General features: G+C 50.1%; 9 protein-coding genes across 9 annotated transcripts; 5 read left to right on the forward strand and 4 right to left on the reverse strand.

Annotated features, from left to right (window-relative positions):
• Window positions 1-170: 170 nt before the first annotated feature.
• K460DRAFT_360559 (TFIID-18kDa-domain-containing protein) lies at window positions 171-1163 on the forward strand. The gene is made up of 2 exons (XM_040932294.1): window positions 171-274; window positions 514-1163. The coding sequence occupies exons 1-2, from the start codon at window positions 217-219 to the stop codon at window positions 1005-1007; spliced, it is 552 nt and encodes a 183-aa protein (XP_040792271.1). The 5' UTR covers window positions 171-216; the 3' UTR covers window positions 1008-1163.
• A 188-nt stretch (window positions 1164-1351) lies between these two features.
• On the reverse strand, window positions 1352-2997 carry K460DRAFT_298397 (eukaryotic translation initiation factor 3 subunit F). The gene is made up of 3 exons (XM_040929765.1): window positions 2832-2997; window positions 2050-2762; window positions 1352-2000 (listed from the first exon to the last, which is right to left on the reverse strand). Exons 1-3 carry the CDS (start codon window positions 2934-2936, stop codon window positions 1778-1780), a joined length of 1041 nt encoding a protein of 346 aa, XP_040792272.1. The 5' UTR covers window positions 2937-2997; the 3' UTR covers window positions 1352-1777.
• A 234-nt stretch (window positions 2998-3231) lies between these two features.
• On the forward strand, window positions 3232-5564 carry K460DRAFT_298402 (U3 small nucleolar RNA-associated protein 25). The gene is made up of 2 exons (XM_040929766.1): window positions 3232-3371; window positions 3426-5564. The coding sequence occupies exons 1-2, from the start codon at window positions 3268-3270 to the stop codon at window positions 5467-5469; spliced, it is 2148 nt and encodes a 715-aa protein (XP_040792273.1). The 5' UTR covers window positions 3232-3267; the 3' UTR covers window positions 5470-5564.
• Window positions 5565-5994: 430 nt separating this feature from the next.
• K460DRAFT_257900 (uncharacterized protein) lies at window positions 5995-7077 on the forward strand (the record flags this gene model as incomplete). The annotated part of the gene is made up of 4 exons (XM_040927433.1): window positions 5995-6210; window positions 6264-6449; window positions 6515-6866; window positions 6929-7077. Coding segments are annotated over 4 exons (903 nt in total), but the record flags the coding sequence as incomplete, so codon positions are not given.
• Window positions 7078-7451: 374 nt separating this feature from the next.
• Window positions 7452-8911, reverse strand: K460DRAFT_411541 (ISP domain-containing protein; the record flags this gene model as incomplete). Its single annotated transcript, XM_040937478.1, has 5 exons — window positions 7452-7649; window positions 7701-8171; window positions 8220-8373; window positions 8438-8758; window positions 8804-8911. The coding sequence occupies 5 exons, from the start codon at window positions 8909-8911 to the stop codon at window positions 7579-7581; spliced, it is 1125 nt and encodes a 374-aa protein (XP_040792275.1). The 3' UTR covers window positions 7452-7578.
• A 578-nt stretch (window positions 8912-9489) lies between these two features.
• K460DRAFT_271011 (Bet v1-like protein) lies at window positions 9490-10651 on the reverse strand (the record flags this gene model as incomplete). Its single annotated transcript, XM_040927698.1, has 5 exons — window positions 9490-9626; window positions 9680-10095; window positions 10145-10326; window positions 10377-10511; window positions 10565-10651. The coding sequence occupies 5 exons, from the start codon at window positions 10649-10651 to the stop codon at window positions 9490-9492; spliced, it is 957 nt and encodes a 318-aa protein (XP_040792276.1).
• Window positions 10652-11408: 757 nt separating this feature from the next.
• On the forward strand, window positions 11409-14396 carry K460DRAFT_360565 (uncharacterized protein). The gene has a single exon (XM_040932295.1). It carries the CDS (start codon window positions 11672-11674, stop codon window positions 14174-14176), a length of 2505 nt encoding a protein of 834 aa, XP_040792277.1. The 5' UTR covers window positions 11409-11671; the 3' UTR covers window positions 14177-14396.
• Window positions 14397-14543: 147 nt separating this feature from the next.
• On the reverse strand, window positions 14544-17428 carry K460DRAFT_360566 (uncharacterized protein). Its single transcript, XM_040932296.1, has 7 exons — window positions 16268-17428; window positions 16102-16216; window positions 15782-16040; window positions 15510-15731; window positions 15243-15450; window positions 15041-15191; window positions 14544-14992 (listed from the first exon to the last, which is right to left on the reverse strand). The coding sequence occupies exons 1-7, from the start codon at window positions 17297-17299 to the stop codon at window positions 14718-14720; spliced, it is 2262 nt and encodes a 753-aa protein (XP_040792278.1). The 5' UTR covers window positions 17300-17428; the 3' UTR covers window positions 14544-14717.
• A 315-nt stretch (window positions 17429-17743) lies between these two features.
• K460DRAFT_324282 (uncharacterized protein) lies at window positions 17744-19937 on the forward strand. Its single transcript, XM_040930565.1, has 3 exons — window positions 17744-18482; window positions 18535-19384; window positions 19438-19937. Exons 1-3 carry the CDS (start codon window positions 17967-17969, stop codon window positions 19908-19910), a joined length of 1839 nt encoding a protein of 612 aa, XP_040792279.1. The 5' UTR covers window positions 17744-17966; the 3' UTR covers window positions 19911-19937.
• Window positions 19938-20297: the final 360 nt, after the last annotated feature.

Here is a 20297-nt window from a genome sequence, read left to right on the forward strand (position 1 = left end):
GCTCTGTTCTGCAACGGCCTTCTGCTACCCTCTAATTACTCTGTTTAGAATTCGGCTGGTAACATCAAGTTGGGCAGGAGGGGATAACTGTTGGTACGCGCACGGGTCCAAGGCAGCGAGGTAGAAGACCAACTGAAGGGGCGGATGGAGAGAAACGGCTACCGAGAAGAGTATATTTGAAAGTGAAAGAGGGCGCGAAAATATTTAGTGCACGTTATGACGGAGCCACGCATGAGGCTGCGCCAGAAGGGCCAGCAGTTTCCCACGCAAGACTGTAAGTGAACTCACCCTCGCTATTCACCACGAGCTCGCTCGCCTTCGCGTTTACCTTCACTTGCCTTCCAATTCTGTCTACTATCTTTCATAACCTCTTGACCCCTGCCTACCGGCTACTTCACGTCTTCCAGTCACAACCGCTCGACGCAGTAGAGATGCCCATCCCACCTCTCCCGCGCGTCCCCCTCAAGCGCACCCATGACCACACCTCTGAACACCTCTTGACATCCCGAGAAGTAGAAGCCTTCCTCCTCGCCTTCGGCGACAACGACTACCCGCTCCCCGAAACCGTCCGCATCCTCGACGAGATAATAACAGACTACATCATCGAAACATGCCACGAAGCCGCATCAGTCGCACACCACGCCCGCCGCGCAAAGATCAAGCTAGACGACTTCAAATTCATGCTGCGCAGGGATACGGGCAAACTGGGCCGAGTCAGCGAGATGCTCGAGACGGACAAGGAGCTCAAGAGGAAGCGGAAGGCGTTCGACACGGATGAGGGCGCTGTGCTTGCTGAGAAGGACAAGGGGGATGATGGCGGTGCGAATGCTGAGGGCGCAGGTAATTCAAATGCAAAGGAGGGCAAGAAGAAGATGGGTAGACCGAGGAAGGCGGTTGTGGATGAGGACGGCGACGACGGCGAGCCTAAGAAGAAACGCAAGAAGAAGGGCAAGGGTGCGAGGACGGACGATGGAGGCGATGACGCAAGTACAGTGCGTAGCGGATGATGCGCCTCTCATTCCTACACCGGAGAGTGTGTTTCAATGGGCCGCCTGCGCGCAACATAAATTCTGGCGTACCGTCGATTTGAGCATTGCTGGGAGTTTGGTACAAGGAGTATTGGGCGGTGCAGCCTATGGTCTAGATTTCTTTCTTTTTGGGGGGTTATTTGTGCATTGTAATACCCATGAGTCAATTATCCCATTGTCCATTGTTTTACTCGATATAGCTTGCTTTTACTGGCCTCGAAATGCAGCGAAACTTTCCCACTCACCACAGCAAAGGATAGCAGCCCTCTCGACACAGGTAGTGCACAGGCGAAAGTCCCAGCAAAGACAGGAGTCTCTTCGTTGGCGTTTGTTCTACTTAATTTAAGATGTTATCCCCGGTGTTCATCATTGCGTCTCAGCCTAGGAGTGTCATTCGTTAATAAAGAAAATTAATTACAGGGAACATTCAGATTGGATGCAAAACTCGTTGTCTTATAGTGTTTATTGCCGGAGCTTCTTGAAGAGCTCGGTCTAATGCTTGTTTGATAGGCCTGCAATAATCATACAAAGCCTCATATTCACCCACACTTTGCCAGCTCTGCACTTGCCATCCGTTCATCATCATGTCGCATGTCTCGGTTCACTCCAATTGCACATCTCTCGGCGCAGTGTCGACCTCGTTCAAGGTCTGCAACGTCTTTGCCGGACCGGATTTCGACCGACCTACAGACGTGCCTTCGTCAAACGCCAATCCCAAGCTCTTCTAACTATCTCTCAAAATTTCATCCTCATGCTTCCTGTTGCCTCTGTTGGCCCCTGCCTTTACCGCCACCCCGTCGATCCCCACCTTTACCCCTGTTGTCACCGCCTTCTTTCTGGGCGTCCCCTGCGAGAGCATCACCACCACCAAGAGTGAGGGCGGCGGTTGCGAGGCGGTTGGAAAGGTCGATTTGTGTGCGAATCGTGTTGGCAAGGTAGGATACGACGAGGACGTCTTGGATGTGTGCGTTGCTACGTGGATTAGCTTCAGGTCAGTATAGGAAGATTATTTGTTACGTACAAGTCGCGCTCAATGTCGGCAGGGTCCACTTTGGGTGCCAGGCTGAGGGCGTTCATCAAGAATTGTCCTAGTGCTGATGATGGCTCTGCCTCCTCATCCAGGACGTTGTTGACGTAGTTTGACACGCGCTCAAGCATGTCCAAAACGTGAATAATGGCGCGCTCCAACGAGTCGAGGTCGGTGAGGATCTCCTGTGACTTGTCTTCGCGATCCTTGGCCGACGAAATGAGTTCCAGGCCTGACTTCTCTGCCTCGCCGTACTTGATTTCGTGGGGTACCGGGATGAACAGACACGAGTCTGCGGCACGCTCGGCAGTCACGCCAATGGGCGCAGAAATGTATGTCCGTGACTCAATCTCCTGGCCCGGCACTGTCGACACGGTGAGATGGACCGCGGGATGGGGCCATGTACCATCGCCTTGCTGGCTGTAGAAGTTTTGGATGAGAGCAGAGAAGGTGTTTAGGTCGCTGCTGGTGGCATACCAGCCGACGAGGACTTCGCGGGGGTTTGCGCGGAGGTGCAGGGCAAGCATTTGCTTCTGGTAGTCCATGTCTACCTCGACCTGCTCGGCGGTCTCGGTGTGCGGGACGGCATAGCAATTCCTGATTTCGATCTCAGTGCCATCTTCGCTGCGGGTGCCGAGCAGGGTGCCAATGACGCGTTCTTGGTCGGCCGGGCGGCGGAGCGAGTGATCGAGTATGGAGAAGACAGCCTAGTTATCTCATGTTAGGACCTGCGCAGCCTCAAGCCTAAACCTGTGAAGCAAGCATCCGTCGCATACCTGGGGCTGGATGGCAACGTTCAGCGGCGCAGTCGATGGCTGAGCGCCGATGGGGGCTGGGCCGAGCGGGCGCGCCAGATGGAGGAAAGAGTCGTTGCCGGCCATATTCGAATGACTGCCTGCCGCGTGTTGGTGAAAGGCGTTGGCGAAGGGGAGGGGGGTCGTCGAGATGTGCGTTGCGTGGTGGGGCAAGTTTGAGATATTCTTCGCGAAATCTGGGCAGGTGCGGTTCGCTAGCACGGACCATCGATATTTATTTTCTGGTGGGGACCTTTTACATGTTGCCGCAGGCTTCAATGATGCACCCGCGCACCGTCGAATTGACCGTCGCACACATTCCTGGAAGCTCTCAGCTGCTATGGCGCCAATAAGAGGACGTGGAGGCTTTCGTGGGGGGGAACGGGGCGGCTCCCGCGGCAGAGGAAGGGGGGGAGCCATGAGCAGAGGCAGGGGTGGCGCAAGAGGAGGAAGAGCACGAGGAAGAGGTGGACAGAGAGGCGGATTCGCTGCTGCAAGAACGAGAGATGAAGTCGAAGATTCGTGAGTACGAATACAGTTTGAGCCTGGGTGGCGCACTATGCTGACATCTGAAAGCAACGTACATATACGCGATTCACCCGAGCCTGAACAAAGTCCGTCAGAATCTTCCGACGACTCTGCCTCTGACGCAGACGAGGATGAAGACGAGGAAGCAGAATCAACCTCAAACGCATATGCCGCCCTACTGCGCTCCTTGTCATCGCGCTCAAAATCTGTCCATGCAGGTCCAGACGAACCACGCAACAAGAAGCGGAAGTTGCGCCACGAAACAGCCGATACTCCAGATTCTCACGACTTCGACGAGCGAGCAGCCTGGCAGGAGAATGGTCTAGGTGGCCTTGGGGAAACAAACGATTCGTTGTCTGGGCATACTGAGGACGAAGCAGCACTCCAAGACGATGATGGTCCAGAGGAGACACAGGACCTGGATGATTCCGCTTTTCAAACCCATTTCGTCAATCCGGACGAGAATGATTTAGCGTCACAGATAAAACGAATTGCGGACAACCAATGGGCGACGAAGAAATTGGAGGCTGGTGGAGGCAGAGGCATATTTCAAACACCGAGCACAGAAGAGACGTCATTATTGCGGCGGAAAGTAAAGAGTACACGCGATGTTGGTCTGAAGGCGCGGCTTGTCGATAATGCGCACAAGGAGATCGGGAGCTTCGAACCCCTTGAGCAGGAAATCGCAACTTCTATATTCGGCTATCAGGATTTGTTGTTTGGCGCAAGAACTGTACAGAATGCCAATCGCCTCCGCGACATCACCTGCCTCCACGCGCTCAATCACATCCTAATGACGCGAGATAAAGTCCTGAAAAACAACGCGAAGCTGGCAGCCGCAACCGAGAACGATGATGCCGAGTACCGCGACCAGGGCTTTACGCGACCGAAAATACTCTTTTTGCTCGAGACGAAACAGGCTTGTGTCCGCGTGCTGGATTCAATTACCAAACTGCACAGTTTCGAGCAGCAAGAGAATAAGAAGCGGTTCCTAGACAGTTTCTCACAGCCCGAAGACAAGTTTTCTGACGACAAGCCAACAGACTTCCGCGAGCTCTTTGAAGGCAACGATGACAACGAGTTTCGCGTTGGCGTCAAGCTGACCCGGAAAACATTGAAATTTTACTCTACCTTCTACAACTCAGATATCATTTTTGCCTCGACGCTAGGTCTGCGACGAGCCATCGAATCCGGTGACCCCAAGAAGCGAGACTATGATTTCCTATCATCTATCGAAATGGTCATCATGGAGCAAGCAGACGCAACGCTCATGCAGAACTGGGAACATGCTGAGTTTGTCTTCGAGCATTTGAACCTCCAACCGAAGGACGCACACGGTTGCGATTTCTCCCGCGTCCGATCGTGGTACCTTGACGGCCACGCCCCGTACATCCGCCAAACAATCGTGCTATCCGCATACCTCACACCAAAAATCAACACACTATACAACAAACACATGCGCAACGTCGCAGGCCGCCTAAAGTTCACACCCGATTATAATTCTGGGCTCATTGAATCACTATCCTACGGCATAAAACAGACGTTCCTCCGGTTCGAGTCGCCATCCCATCTCACTGACCCAGATGCGCGCTTCAAGTTCTTTAACTCCTCCATCCTCCCATCCATTATGCGTCTTCCTCGACCTCTGGAAGGTGGCCTAGGTGTCCTTGTTTTCATCCCTTCGTATCTCGACTTCGTACGCGTCCGCAACTCGCTGGTCGACTCAGACCTCTCATACGCCTCCATCAGCGAATATACAGACCAGACCGACGTTCGTAAAGCGCGGAGTCACTTTATGAATGGCAAGCATTCACTACTACTATATACCGGACGTGCGCACCACTTCCACCGCTACAATATTCGTGGCGTCAAGAGAGTGGTGTTCTATGGGGTGCCGGAGAATCCAAAGTTTTATGACGAAGTAGTGGGGTTCATCGGGAAGACGCTTGAGAGGGGCGAGATTAGTAGGGCGGAAGCGAATGTGCGTGTCTCCTTCTCCAAGTGGGAGAGGCTGGAGCTCGAGAGGATTGTTGGCACGAAGAGGGTTGGGAAAATGATTGGGGATAAGGGGGATGTGTTTGATTTTGTGTAAGTATTGTGTTCGAGTAGATTAACTTCAATAGCGGCGCTGCTCTTTCCCGGTCCAGCAGCCGCGTTCAAATACCAGGATTGCACAGCTGAGTTGCTACTGCATTTTTTCATCCATCGTACCTGACTCCTAAACGTTAGCATATGCTATACGTCAGTAATGTGTTGCAGAAAAGGACCATGTACTGGGTTGAGACGCGCCTTCCCTTTTCTCTTATCCCACCTCCACTTGCCACGACAGTTCATGACGCACCTCTCAACCCCGAGAGCGATACTTCCTGTTACTTTCCTCTTCGGCCACTTCGTATCCAGCACTGGCTTGTGTCCGCTCGGATCCTACTCTTGAGCCAACATGAAACCTCATCTCGCAGCTGGTCTCGTCTTTCTGGTGACTCTTGTCACCACCAGAGTTGTTCCTTCCTCCAAGTCGCCGATAGACGATCTTACCCATAACATCGAGCTCGACACCAGAGGCCTTATCGACCTTCCAGATGAGTGGATCGAGCCCGCAATTGGTGCCGATGGCGGCTCCGCATGGGAGAAAGCGGTAGAAAGTGGTAGGACGCTGTACTCGGCTATGAAGTCCAAGGATAGTGTAGCGAGATGGTTCTTCAAAAACTATCCCGACTTTAGTGAAACAGTCCAGAGTCCGTTTGATGGGGATCTCCGAGAGAAGTTGAAGGAGTGGGGATACAACGATAACGAGGAGTTGAGCAAAAAGCTCGACAAGGAGTGTGACTTCGAGGTGCGTGTATTAGTATCAGAATACTGTTTGAGACTAATGCTGAAGACCTTTAGGCATACCACAAGATCAAGAGGGCCTTTGATGAACTGTCCTTGGGGACGAAAGCGAAAGCTGATGGAGGCCCAAATCAGTGTTTTCAAGTCAATCATCAGGATGGGCCTAATGTCAAGCGCAAGGAAAACGGCGAGCTCCCTGATGCCGAGTTCCAATACTACGATGTCTGCGGAAAGACATACAGGGTCAGTCGAAGACACCGTCTGCATGCTTCTTCTATTCCGTTTTGCTGACTACTGTGCTGGTGCAGGTCACGGGAGGCACCCATGATATCGCAGTGAACTCAGCCGGAGCAGTGATTCTGATGAACGTTATTAGTGCTGCCTATAGCGCTGAGAAGTTTCTCTGGAAAAAGAAGGCAGGTACCAACGAGCTACCGCACATTCGATCAACGTCCGACATAGCCTGGGGCCTATGGAATCGGGTCGCTCCTGGTAACGTCAAGGAGATCAAGTATCTCATTGTCGCCCAAATAATGAACACAGGCACGCGAGATCTAATTAGAGCGGCCTATGAAACTTTGACTCCTCCGCAGAGTGAGACAAGGGTCTGGCCTGGAATCGACTTCAATATGGACACCTCGGGCGGCCAAGCAATCCTAGGTGTGTTTCGCACTCGTTTATGTGAACAGTTTACTTCAAACGAGGGAACTAACGTACTCCAGGATCACCTGTCGGTAGATGGGCTGGCTACTTCCTTATGCAACACAAGAGGCAGTTCGGCGGCAATAGATTCATTTCCAAGGTCCGCATATTCAAACCCGACGGCGCCACTCTACCTTATATAATCTTCTACGTCGATCCGAATCCAGCTCCGGACAACTTTGCACTAGACTCTTCGCCAGACCAGTCATCCGGATCCACACCTAAGAGGTTAAGAGATTTGCACTGGAGTGGCACCGGGTTGTCGCACATCGTCAAGCGGAGTGCAGACGGCAAGACTGTAGTAAGGGAACATATGATTTGGGCCAGACTATAGAAGAAGACTTCACGTGAGCGGTAGGGTAATGCTCGATATGCGACTCTCATGACCGCACGTCGTGGACAGAAAAGATTTCTCACTCAAGAGGGCTCTAGACTTCTCAAAGCTAGAAATTCATGGTTCTGTCGTGTTTGTACTCCCAAACTTTTGTCATGTGTGATTATATCATGAGAAAGAAGATGCATTGAAAGCAGCATGATAAAGTGGTAGAGAATTATGTTTCAAGCTGTGCTGATTCGTGGATAAGCTTTCATGAATGTCAACTCCCGGCACGTTCAACTGACGCTTCTTCACGTTGGCATAGTTCCCTTAAAGCATCCTACTCTCCAAACCCTACCAATCCAAAATGGCATCAGCGCTATCAACTCTAGCAAGCTTCGCCTTTTCATTTAGCTCATTGCACACTAATGGCCACGATTAGTGTGAACCCCCTGACAAGCAGATGAAATACTTACACTGCTCGGCCTTGCAGAAACTTTGACTCTGTGTGTCTTCCTTTCTAGCAGGGTAGAGTTTCCGGCCAGCAAGGCGTTCAAGTCGCAGATGTTCCTTGAGCAAAGAAAGCAGAGGTCGCTGCTGCGGGCTATTGGTAGATTTTATCAAATCGTACTGCTGCTCAATGGACTGCACAAAGCGGCTACAGTAGTTTCGTATCGCATCGTTGTCAGAACTAGTGACTTCGGGTATGCTGGCGTCGGAAGTGTAGACATCGCACTTCATGGTACAATGGGTAGCTGATGCGGGAAGCACGGTTATCATGACCCATATCGGGTAGCCACGAGAGCTGACGATGATAGCCGTAGGCCCGACATGTAGAGTCTGGCATTTGTGGAAGTCTATGCCAGTGTGGCTGAATGCTGACATAACAAAGCCGATAACATGTGACCTGGCGGGGGCCATTTGCGTGCCATTGCGTTCGCTTGCTCCTGTGATTCATCAGTTTCAAAAGGTTCATGTAGTTCGACTGGACTGACCGATAGTCTTCCAATTGAAAGCTCCTCCGTTTATCTCCCATCCAGTGAGCCACTTGTTGCTCGCATAAATACCATGCTGGGAGGAAAAGACGCCTGTGCCCTCATATGCAGGAGCATCATCAATGCGGCTAGCATTGAGATTGATGTGAATGAACTAAAAGCGCATGTATAAAGTCAGTGTAAACTCTCACATGCAAGTCAATCGTTCGGGTTCGTACGCCAGAGCGGTCATTGCAGCTATGAATCCGAAACAAGCCGTTCTCGGATTTGTCAAAGCCTTCGATACCGTCAAACTGAGGTGCTTTGACGAGGTGTCCTTTGGTGTTGTATGACCACCCATGATAGCGGCATCCGAGAATGAGGGAAGACCCGGTGGGCTTTTTAGTGATGGTGTATGCTCTGTGGCGGCATACGTTGTGGAATGCCCGGACGATATTGTCTTTGCCTAGGATGATCAAGATGGGAAAGCCGGCAAACTCGAAGGAGATATAGTCGCCAGCTTTGGTAAATCTGCTGCTATGTGCGATACAGATCCAGGACTGGGCGTGTCAGCATCTGCTCAAGACTAAATGCTGTATGCACACCTTGCTGAATATTGCTCGACGTTCTAGGGCGAACAAGTTGTCCAAGGTCCACCAGCCATCGATAAGATCTGGCTCTTTGCAAACCTCCACTGGTGGGATAGATGACATGGACGATGTATCATATAAATTTTGACTTGGTTAATTGTGGGTTTGGCTGGAATATGAACAAACTGCCATGATAATAATTCAGCCGTAAGAGTGAGTAAGGTAGATATATAGTCTAATCGCTGTTTCCTAATTCTACGTTATTAGTAGTCATGCAGTGCAGGCAGGCAGATGCGATACTGGAGGATAGCATATGATTGCCACTGACATCGAGATGCAGGGATAGTTGACTAGCATTCGACTCGTCCTGCTATCTGGGCTAGATGCAACTAAACAGGTTCATGACGACTGGCTCCTTAAAACCACTGATATACCCTGGATATCTAAAAGATAGTCATAGTGCGCTGGTTAGATCGTGCATATGAAGAATACGGCTTGCCGAATTGGGGTAACAGGTCCCGTTGAAGTTGTTGATTGGCTGACAAATGAGTGCACGTGTTGACTAAAAGCAACGACATATCAAACGAGCGACAACAGGGACAAGTCAATTGAAGATAGGAATTGGGGAGCGAATCGTCTCCTCTAGCAGCCCTCCGCACAAACATCCATATCTGGCGAAGCAGCAGGCGTAGGTGAGTCACTCACGAGGAGGCGGGGTCGATGAGCTGCGTGGCCGTCCCCAACTTGCTAGTGCTAGTCTTGTGCATTTCCACTGGATGAAACCGGGTTTCGTTATCATGCTGAGCAAGTGTCATGTCCAAAACACGTTGCTGATAGACTGAACTTGTTAGCGACTCGGAACGTATTGCTGAATCCCGTTCCTGCACCTACAAGCCACACCGGTCTCTTTGATCGGGTTCAGTATGCCCTCGTAATAGACACCTTTCTCCAGATTCTCTTGTGCTTTCTCGCAGAGCTCGTAGTCCTCCATAGCAACCTGTCTCACAAATTTGAAGTATTCTTCGAACTTGGCTCCCGTCTCTTCATGATAGTAATCGAACTCCATGCGGGTAAAGCCTGGGTTCTCGGTTGGACACACACGAAAAGAGGACATCCCACCGCCGTATACATTCAAGGTACAGTTGGGGAAGAAGTAGAGGAAGAGACCGTCATCTGGCTTCTTTGGATCAGCAACGTGCTGAGAGAAGTTTGTATGGTTGTAAACGGTATAGAATGTCGGTGGGTAGTAGACCGAGAATGCGGGATGGGTGTATTGACAGTGTAGGCACTCCTGGTAACCGTCGACCCTACCTTTGTTAATGGGTTTACGATCCAAACCAGTTGAAAACAGCTTACATGGTTTTCCAGTTGAACTTCCCCTCGTACTTGATGCTGCGCCGATGAGGCAGCTTCGTAAAGTCGACTTTTCCTATCAACGGCTTCAGATCAGAGAAGAATTCATCGAAGGGTGGAGCTTCGTCTGAGATGGTAGAGAAGACTAGACCAGTCTCCGTAATACATGACTTGACTTCGGAGCCCTATGCTATGATTAGATGCTACTTGAAAATCTGGCACGGTTTATAGCTACCGTCTCATTGAGGATGCTGATGTCACGAGGCTCATCCGACCTGCGACAAACTGTCAAGGATACTTGAGCAACTTCATATTTCACCTCCTCGCCAACTTGGTGAAACCTTGTCACGGGCCCGAGCAGGTACCACGACTGGCGATGACGTGAGTCAGTTAGCGGCTCCTGATCATTGTGTCGGAATGTACCTTTAGAAAGACGGCTCGCCGCTCAAGCTGATACAAAGGAGAGCTACAGAACCAGGAAGCAGGAAGAGTACGGGTTAGAGAAGACATGGCATCAAAACGTGAATAGGTAATGGCTTCCGATGTAATGCTGGACTCAATTATCGAAGTAAGGACCAAGATGAACTGTCCGAAATGAAGATTGAAGTAGGTTCACGGTTTGCCAGAAGGGGTGACTGAGTCCGTCCCATGCTAATTGGTGATGTACCTGCAGGAAGGAGAGCTAGCTTGCGGGGCAACACTCGGCCAATCGCTTTGAAGATGATGACGTGGTCGTAGATAGCACAAGGATGAAAAAGGATGAAACTTGATATTGCATACAGCAGAAGGTGAAGGGTATTTGGGATGCGTAGACTGGTCATGTTGTTTCTTACTTGTCTAGCTTCAGACAGCGCGATATCTAGGCTTGGCGAACATGTCCCGCCTTGAGGTTGCCGGTGCAGAGTAAACAGGGGATGTAGGTATCTTGCTAGACCGGTCAAAGCCGCAAAGAAGGGCTGTGAGACGTGTTGATGGTGGTCTTGATGACGTGGAAGTGGTTGAGACTGGGTGGAGAGAAAGCTTGGGAGGAGCAGTTTCGTGCAGAACAGCTCATGTTATCCCAGCTCTCATCATGTATGTGTCAATTAATTATACATGATGTTTAATAACAAGAGAAGGACGGACGGTATTGTATTCGGCAACATGGGCCTCCATACTTCGACGTTGGACGAGTGAAGAGCACGGACCAACTGATAGCTGCAAGTGGTTCCCTAGCCAACCGATTATTTGGCCCGGGGCTGTCGCGTCCCTTCATGTCAGATGGTGATGTACCCTGGCCCATGTACGAGAATTATACATACGAGCACACGGGGCTACGATTTGGCCTTCAAGACATTGCTACGGTTTTCGAGCCTTTCTTCTTTTCCCCATAGCTTGAGTCAGCGCAGAACGGACGCCCGCGCTCGCGCCCTCCATTGACAACAACTCGACAACCGCACACATTCCTCGTACCCGATCCGAAGGCTGCATTCCCTACCACCCAGACTACTGCGCATACGATACAAGAGGCCACGTGAGAAGCTCGGAGAGATGCTGGGCTTTCGCCCACTATCGGTTGGGAAGCGGAAACCGCAGGCGTACGCACAAGCGCCTGTCTACGACCCCGATGTCGAACATGGCACATACAACGAGAAGGCGTATAGCAGCAGCGATGACGATGACGAGAGCTATGCCTCTGAGCCGCAATCAAGCCAGTACTCCTCGCGTCAGTCGTCGGCCTCGTACGACACAAATCCAAACAACATCGAGTCGAGACCGCTCGCCCCAAATCCATCACATCGAAGAGCACCATCGAGGCCGAGGGTGAGCGCATACAGCTACAGGAATCCACGCGCATGCACAAGATACTTTGGGTTGGCCGTGGCAAGCACCTTGCTGTTCTTCATATGGTTCTTGTTCAGCAGTAGCTGGGAGTCGATACGGAGCACAGAGTTGGGACTGCACAAGCCGCCACCACCGCCGCCCGTGTGGGAAAGCTTCCCCTTCCTAAAACGTTACCATGGCGGAATACGGACCTTGGTAAATCGGGACAAGAACTCCGCTGAATACCCCACCAAGCAAGATATTGATCCAGAGCTGCCGGCCGACGAATCCAATGATACGCCCAAGGAGCGGAGATCGCAGGGTGCCCATATAGCCGAATCGATGCCCTTTGATCCCTACCCAGACTACAGCGACTCGGACTACGTGAACAAGTACGGGCCGGTCGAGACGTGTTATCTGGACGCGAACAATACAATAAAGATCCCCGGAGTAAGGGCATACAAGGGTGTCACAGATGGCATGCCGGACAACGTCATGGGAAGCTACGAAGTGCTCGGGTTGAGGGACGACGTTTGCTTCGAACGCTTCGGACGACTTGGTCCGTATGGTATGGGCTACAGCAAGAGGAGGGGTGGCACAGGCGCTGGCATGGAAGGCGACCGCGAGGGGATTGACAAGGTCTGGAACGCTAATCCAGAAGTCGACTTCCGACTGGTCAAGTGGGCTGAGGTTCTGCATCGATGCTTGACTAAGAACAAGGGGCGTTTTCAGACGCAACCAAAGTCTAATGACCCCTCGTTCCAGACAATGGCCATGCAAAAGAGAGGTACTCTCCCTAACACACCGCCTCCCAGCAACGGAAGCAAGATATACACGAATGAAACCCTTCAAGCAAAATCGGAACCTACGTACAAGAAACTCATTCCTCGAACCGCTGTACTCATCCGGACATGGTCCGACTACCAGTACGACGATGAAGACATCATGTACCTCCGCGCTCTCGTCTCCGAGCTCAGCATAGCCTCCGGAGGAGAATATCACGTACACTTCCTCATCCATGTCAAGGATGACAACAAACAGATCTGGGCCGATGAGAAGGTCTACGCAGAAGTCCTTGAAAAGGCCCTTCCTGCTGAATTCGCCGGTATGGGCACTCTCTGGTCAGAACGTCAAATGGGCCTGATCTATGGCGGCATTGAGGACTCTAATTATCGTGGCTTACCTGTGCATGGCGCCTATCGCTCTACGTACATGCCTGTGACCTACTTTGCGCACCAGCACCCCGAGTTCGAGTTCTTCTGGCACTGGGAGATGGATGTCAGATATACGGGCCACTATTACCACCTCTTCGAACAAATCTCCAAGTGGACTGACGTGCAGCCCCGCAAGGGTTTGTGGGAGCGCAATGCTCGCTTCTATGTGCCGTCAGTACATGGATCGTGGGAAGAGTTCAAACACATGGTGCGTGTACAGACCGATCATGGTACAAACAACCAAGCAAATAGATGGTCCTCGCATCTTCCGCCAAACCCCCACGTGCCGGAGACCAAGATTCAAAAGCCAGAGAAGCCCATATGGGGCCCTGAAACTCCGCAAGATTACCCAGATATTGAGATCGATGAAGCTGTTAAGCCGAATAAGTCCATGACCGAAGACAAGTACGAATGGGGTGTTGGCGAGCCAGCCGATCTCATCGTCTTTAACCCACTGTTCGACCCCGATCACACGAATTGGATCTTAGGAGAAGACGTCACCGGCTACGACAAGAAGAACGGTCTTCCACCTCGACGTTCTGCTATCAACACTTCAGGGCGCCTGAGCCGCAGACTCCTAGAAACAATGCACCGCGAACAGTCCCATTTCCGACGGACTATGTTCAGCGAAATGTGGCCCGCCACCTGTGCACTGCACCACGGCCTAAAAGCCGTATACGCACCACATCCCGTCTTCGTTGACCGCAAGTGGCCAACGCAATACCTAGCTGCTATTTTCAATAATGGCAGGAACGGCGCCTCTGGCGGTGCTAAAATGTCTATTTTTAGCGATGAACGCCAACACAACTTCCTAGGCACCTCGTGGTATTACAATGCAGGTTTCGCACCAAACCTTTGGAAGCGATGGCTAGGGTACAAAGTCGACAATGACGGTGGTGAGGAAGAAGAACTCGCTGGCGAGGGAAGAATGTGTTTTCCTGCTGTTTTGTTACACCCTGTCAAGCAGGTCGACCTGATACAGGAACGAGTCGATACCAGCTCTGAAGAAGCACGTTGATTGTCAGCCAGGCATTGTGAGGTCTAGTCTTTGGGGGCGTTATTGTCACGGTCTTAGTATTTGAGTACGGCGTTGTAGGATCTTTTAGCGCTCTGTACGACCGGGCTCTGAATTTGTGACTACTATGGTTAGGTATGATGTTGCTATTCATGTTGTACATGGTATATGAGAGCATGTTGTAGGCGTTTTGTCGGGTAGACTTGCTTTGTATATGTAACACGGGATATTTATTGAAATTTACTCTATTTTAGTGAGTTTAATGCACCATGTTCAGGAAAGCTATTGATAGTCGTTACGTGGTGTCCTGTCAAGTCCCGGCCTCTTTGCATGAATACTCACAATTCTGATAGAAAGGTATGAACATTTACGAGAGTGACATTCGCGAGTACGAGAACTAATATACAAGGCCTCTTCGGTATCATAAAACCCCAAAGTTTGCGATCTTTGACTGATTACTGTGGTGTCAAGCTATCAATATGTGCAAGAAAAAGAACTTCTGAGCAATGCATCCTAGGCCACCTCTATCTAGCCTCTTCCCCCTTTACGCGGTACCAGGCGGAAATGCTGCTGCAATGCCAACTAGTTTCATTGCCAGCACCCGCTGTTTCTGTCCCTCTCTCAAATCTTCCGGCACTGGCCACCGCGCTTCGAAGCGCATACTTCGTGCTTCAACAATCATGGCCACTTCGTAGTACGCCTCCCAGTGTTTCTGTGAGCTGGAATGAGTGCTGAAAAAAGATGGAAGTTGTGGCTCAATGAGACCCTCGTCCTTTAGGAAGGTCAAATCTGCAACGATTGACCCAACCTGTTCGGCTCCTATGTCGCTCGTAAGATAAGTCGTAACACATCACGATAACGGCATACCTTTATTCAATGGATGGCCTTTCCTATAGTGAAGCGGGTGTCGATGATCAGACATCCATAGTTGCTCTTTACACTCAAGCCTTTTCCTAGTGATGGGGAAAGTATGCTTGACGTTGGAAGTAAAGACTTGCCTGTTTTCCACTCTCTCTCCCTAAATTAGTTCATCAGCCCATTTCTTCTGCCACCTACAAAGATAACTTACCGCCTGGATTACCCATTTGATAGTCTCATCGACATATCTCTCGCCATCAGCCTTATTGATGCGACATTTTGTTTCTCTATGTTCCTTGAAAGTCTCCGGCTCGTATGGCTCACTGATCAAAAACCCATAACTGCACTGAGTAATGCGGCTGGGTCCAAATCTCTTGTTGAGTGCCCTGAGAACCGCACCCCTCGCTACTGCTGTAGACCTATAGAAGTATTAGTCCTCTTGTAGCAATGCAGCATATACGCTGAATAGGTGACTGACGGGTTGTTTGGAACAATTAGATCCATTCGCCGATTTGTGACCATCATTCGTCCCTCCAGATAAGGTTTCAGGTGGCTCTGCAGGGATGGAGATTGCCCAAAGCCACCAGTGACGATAACCTTACTAACCCGATGTCCTAGGCTTTCAGCTAGCTCCAGTTGATTATCGAGTACGTCTGTCACACCTTCCAGCGAATCCTTGAAAAGGCGCCTCACGGTACTGCTAGTTGGATTTTAGGGCCTAGATATGGGTTTAAGACTTACTGAACTTACTGTTTAAGTATTATACGATTTTGATAGAAGTCTTTGTGGGGATTCTCTCTTAGATCATCGATGTAAATCGAGACTAATTGTCCCTTCCGGTTGTTGGTGTCAAAAGTCCGTTTCTGACAGTCTTCAAAGGCAGTGGTTTTGGCCTGCACGATACTCTTCAACGTTTTTCCGTTTTTGACCAGATATGTCTCCTTAGCGAGCTTCTGGAGGAGCTTCTGCTCAAGTCGTTCATTAATGTAGCTTGCACCGCATAGCTTGCCTATGGTATTCAGCTTTCATTGAGGACGGGGGTGGTAAGAAGGCTAGTAGGGTGCACTCACTACACGGGGCAACAACCTCAGCAGACAAACGCAAGGGCTCGTCGTTGTCGCATTGGTACGTCACGGCGTCGACAGTTCCGCCTCCAGCGTCAACAATGACTACCGTTTCAGCACGCTGTGCGATAGAATTAGGATATCTACTGATAGAGTGTATGGGGGTGCCTACATAAAGCTCACTCCTTGCTTCGGCGAGAATGCATTCCGCTGCGGCCTCGGGCTCTGATATCAGAAAAAGGTCATGGAGACTGCAGTTGGCTCTCTCGGCCAATCCAGATTCTTGCACCGCTTCTTCGAGCGCGTTCTGCATGATTCGGCAAGCATTCATCGGCCATTTGGCGGGTACACACAGTACAAATTGGACGAACATTTCCGGTTTGAGCTCATTGGAGAGAAGCAATTGCTCTTTGGTGTGTCTTAACAAATGAGTGAGATAATGAGCGTATATGTCCGTGGGGCTCTTGATAATCTTCCGCCTAGTTAAAGATTTTAAAATCATCCTGAGATCAGTGCGAACGTCTTCGGTCTCCTCCTTCCGGTCAAGATTGAGCTTGAATCTTCGTAGTGGACGCGCGTCGTCTCTAGGGATATCCGTCATGCTAAGCCTTTTCTGTACGCCAAAGCCCCAGTATTGTGTAGCTGCAGTGGTGCGAGCCTTTTTATGTTGGTTCTCTGCATTTGCTTCTAACCCGCCGTCATCTTCGAACTGCGATTGCCCGCTTTCCGAATTATCGTTGTCACTGCTAGAGGGATCTTCGTCATCACTGTCTGCAGGCCGATATTCATCGGCTGCGTTGTTGTAGTGACCTTTTTGGGCCCCTAGGAGGCCGTCATCGTACCACAACTCAGTGGGAACATCCTGTCTTACATCCGGTACCCCAGAAGGAGGCTCATAGCCTGGGTAGTTACCGATGCAGTTCACCATTTGTATATCAACTCTTTCAGCCGGCATACCCCATGGTAGTACGGCATACGCAACAGAAGAAAATGTCGTCCCGAAATCAATAGCAACGATGATTCGATTCTCTTCAATGTTGCTGATAGGATCGTGTTCCATAACATCTCCCTCACCAGTGTCTTGTGCATCCTCTTCTACGGTCATCTCCACGTCTGTATCTTGGGAATATTCCTCCAATGTAGGTTCCGGACCAGGGTCAAAATGGTCATATATAACACCGGAGCTCCTTGTAGCCCGAGCCATTATTTCGTTCTGAGATATGTAATTGTTGGAAGACCGAGTAAACTGGACACAAAAGGCCGCTCCGCTAGAATCCCCCTAATAGACAAAAGAACAGATAGGGGGGTGGATGGAAGGAAATTGGCTTGCAGGTGCCTCTATACTGACGGTATTCTAGTCGATTATTAACTCTTCTACTGCATTTATGAAGGATCCCGATATTCTGCCGTACTACACCAACAACGGTGTGACAGGTTTTCGTATATGCAGGCGTGCGGCGTAGCGAAACGTGCATGACACATATTTCAGGGGCGAAAAGCCTTGCTACCTAGACGAGAGACGCCACGAACATCGAAAGAATCACTGACGGCCAATCACTACCCTCCATTTGGATGTGAAATATCTTCAATAGGCAAAGCTTGCTCTACTGGCGCCAGTGCTGCCTGCCTCTAGTTTGTTTGCAACGCGCATGATCGAGATGAACGTACCATCCTTGCAAAGTGTCAGGTGCGAAAGGTGTAATTTCATTTGCCTACCCCCCCCTATCTTTGGTCGTTGCTTTGTTCTTTTCGTCTCTCAAACTTTCCTAAATTACGCAGTCTGTTTTCTCAAGCCCTGACCCATTCCCCCGATCCTTTCACACAGATTTCAGTTCGACCAGAAGGCCACATCATCATTCACACGCAGTTTTATGGCGACACCCATGATGTCAAACCCAGATCTAGTCGAAATTTTAGCACACCTCGACTATATAGTCGCTGGGCCGAAGACGAGGTCACTGCAAGATAGCAACACCGAAGAGCAGATGGACAAGATCCTTGTTGAGCTTAGCGACATCTTACTTAATCGGTATTCGAAAGAACAACTTCGAGAGCGGCTCTGGCAGGAGTTTCGACATGGATACACTTACCCCGAATACAATTTCCCACTTCTCTTTCTTCACGGCAGCTGTGAAGTAAAGACCATCGATTCAGAAACGACAAGTCTCATTAAGGAACGGCTCCGTAAAATTCACCTCCACATGGCAAAGCACATGCCGAGAAGTCGACGGTCAAAGTCTATCCCTCCGGCTTCAATGGTGATGTCCCGAAGGAACCCTAGAAATTCCTCTACGCCTGCGCAGCCTTCTAAGCGATCCAACGCAGGAAATTTGAGTAAGATTGTCAATAAAACAAATACGTCTCGCAAGAAGAAATCTTCATCCAAGGTACGGCTCTGTCCGCGCAAGCCGAAAGCTCATCTCTGACTTGTGAGGTTAGGCTGGCAATCGTGATAAGCCAGTATCTCGATACCACACGACGCAGCCTTCAGATTCAAGCATAAAGACTAGTGAGAATTCATTCCACTTATCCAATGCTTCTTCTTCGACCAAAAACGTAGCTACTCCGGGCCCATTGTCAAACAGGGCACCAGTACGACGACTTACCCCAACGTCCTCTAGCCCTGAAATTAACGAGATCAACACCATCGCACCGAGAAACGCCCGAGCAACCAATAGTCCTTGTATTACCACAAGCTCCCCTGAAAGTTCTGCACAACTAGTTTTCGAACTTACCCACTACAAAAAACGCTGGGAAGAAGCTGAACAGGAATGCAATAAGTTGAAGAAGGAGATGCGGCAAATGGAAAGTTTCTACACTTTGACGAAAGGCATACCAGAAAATATGTTCAAGGAATTGCGTCACAAAACAAGACAGAACATCAATTTGAGGAAACGACTTGATGACAGGCTGGACTTGGAGCCTCATTTCTCCATTCGAACCGCCCTCGGTGAGACACCAACTACTCAAAGGCTTTGCTCTAGTTTTCAGCATATGAAAGTACAGCTCGCTTCCATTTTAGTCACCAACGATACAGAGAAACTATTAATTGACTCTCTTTATGGAATCTCTGCTAACCTAGACGCCCTGCTATGTATAATTTTCGACGCCGACATCCAAAAGGGGACAGAGAAGTTGTCGAATGCTTCTCCGGTCACACTTTGTGAATTAATTCAAGCGCTCACGGGAGCAGCAATTCATCGTTGGGTATTTGAGAAAGGATACCGTTCAAATACCATGACGATCACACCGCTTTTACAAAGATATCGAGACCTCATTCGTAACCTGGGTACGTGTGAACACTACAATCAACCTGACTACAAATGAGCTAATGCGTAATAGCTGGTCATGAAACTCTTTGCGATTTGGATACCACTGCACACCAATCCCTAATCAGGGAGAAAGACTTCAACGAGGTGATCATTCCACGTATGACCTCCGAGTATACAACCCTCCTATTAGATGCTCTCCAACCTCTGTTTAGTAAATCATTGCAGTCTAAGACGAGGGAAGGTTTGAAGTCTCCACTTGATTGTATCTTCGGACTGGCGATGCAGATCCGGTCACTATCTTTGGTAGGCACTGAAGAGTATGAGTCTGTCTGGCCTTCCTCTGGCTCGCTATTCGACAACAATGAGATGGAGACAGAGCAGTCAGAATCAAACAACGCGGCGAATTTGGTCAGGCTGCCTCTTTTACCAGGCATTCGCGCTTACTCCAAGCAAAAGGCGATGGTTGGGTACCACGGTTTCGGGAACGGCGAAGGGCCGAATAAGACGCCGAAATATGTATGCAAGGCACTAGTTCTGATTTGAGACACGTAAAACGGAGAGTCCTTCACTATCCTGTTCATGCTTGGGTTTGAGGCTGTGCATCTTCATGCTAACTTGTCGAGGTGATGATTGACAGGTTCTGGGGCCACGTTAGACCGTCTACCCAGCGACTGTTTCTTATGCCCTCACATTGCACTAATCAAAGAGCCTTATTTAATGCAATGTTGGCCCATGCGTTTTGGTGGCGTCAACTTCTGCAATTATAAATGTCAAGGGCTGTGGACTGACCCCATTAGGGACACAGCCACGCCTAAGCGCGGACCCACTGTCCCTAACCTGGTTCTTTACCTGCAAGCAATCTTTACAGCCTTGTATGGGGGCGACTAGGATTGCAAAGAATCTAAGTGCGCCTTCCCCGCTCTTCTTGTC

Source organism: Cucurbitaria berberidis (genome assembly GCF_010015615.1).
Source record: "Cucurbitaria berberidis CBS 394.84 unplaced genomic scaffold K460scaffold_1, whole genome shotgun sequence".
NCBI lineage: Eukaryota > Fungi > Ascomycota > Dothideomycetes > Pleosporales > Cucurbitariaceae > Cucurbitaria > Cucurbitaria berberidis.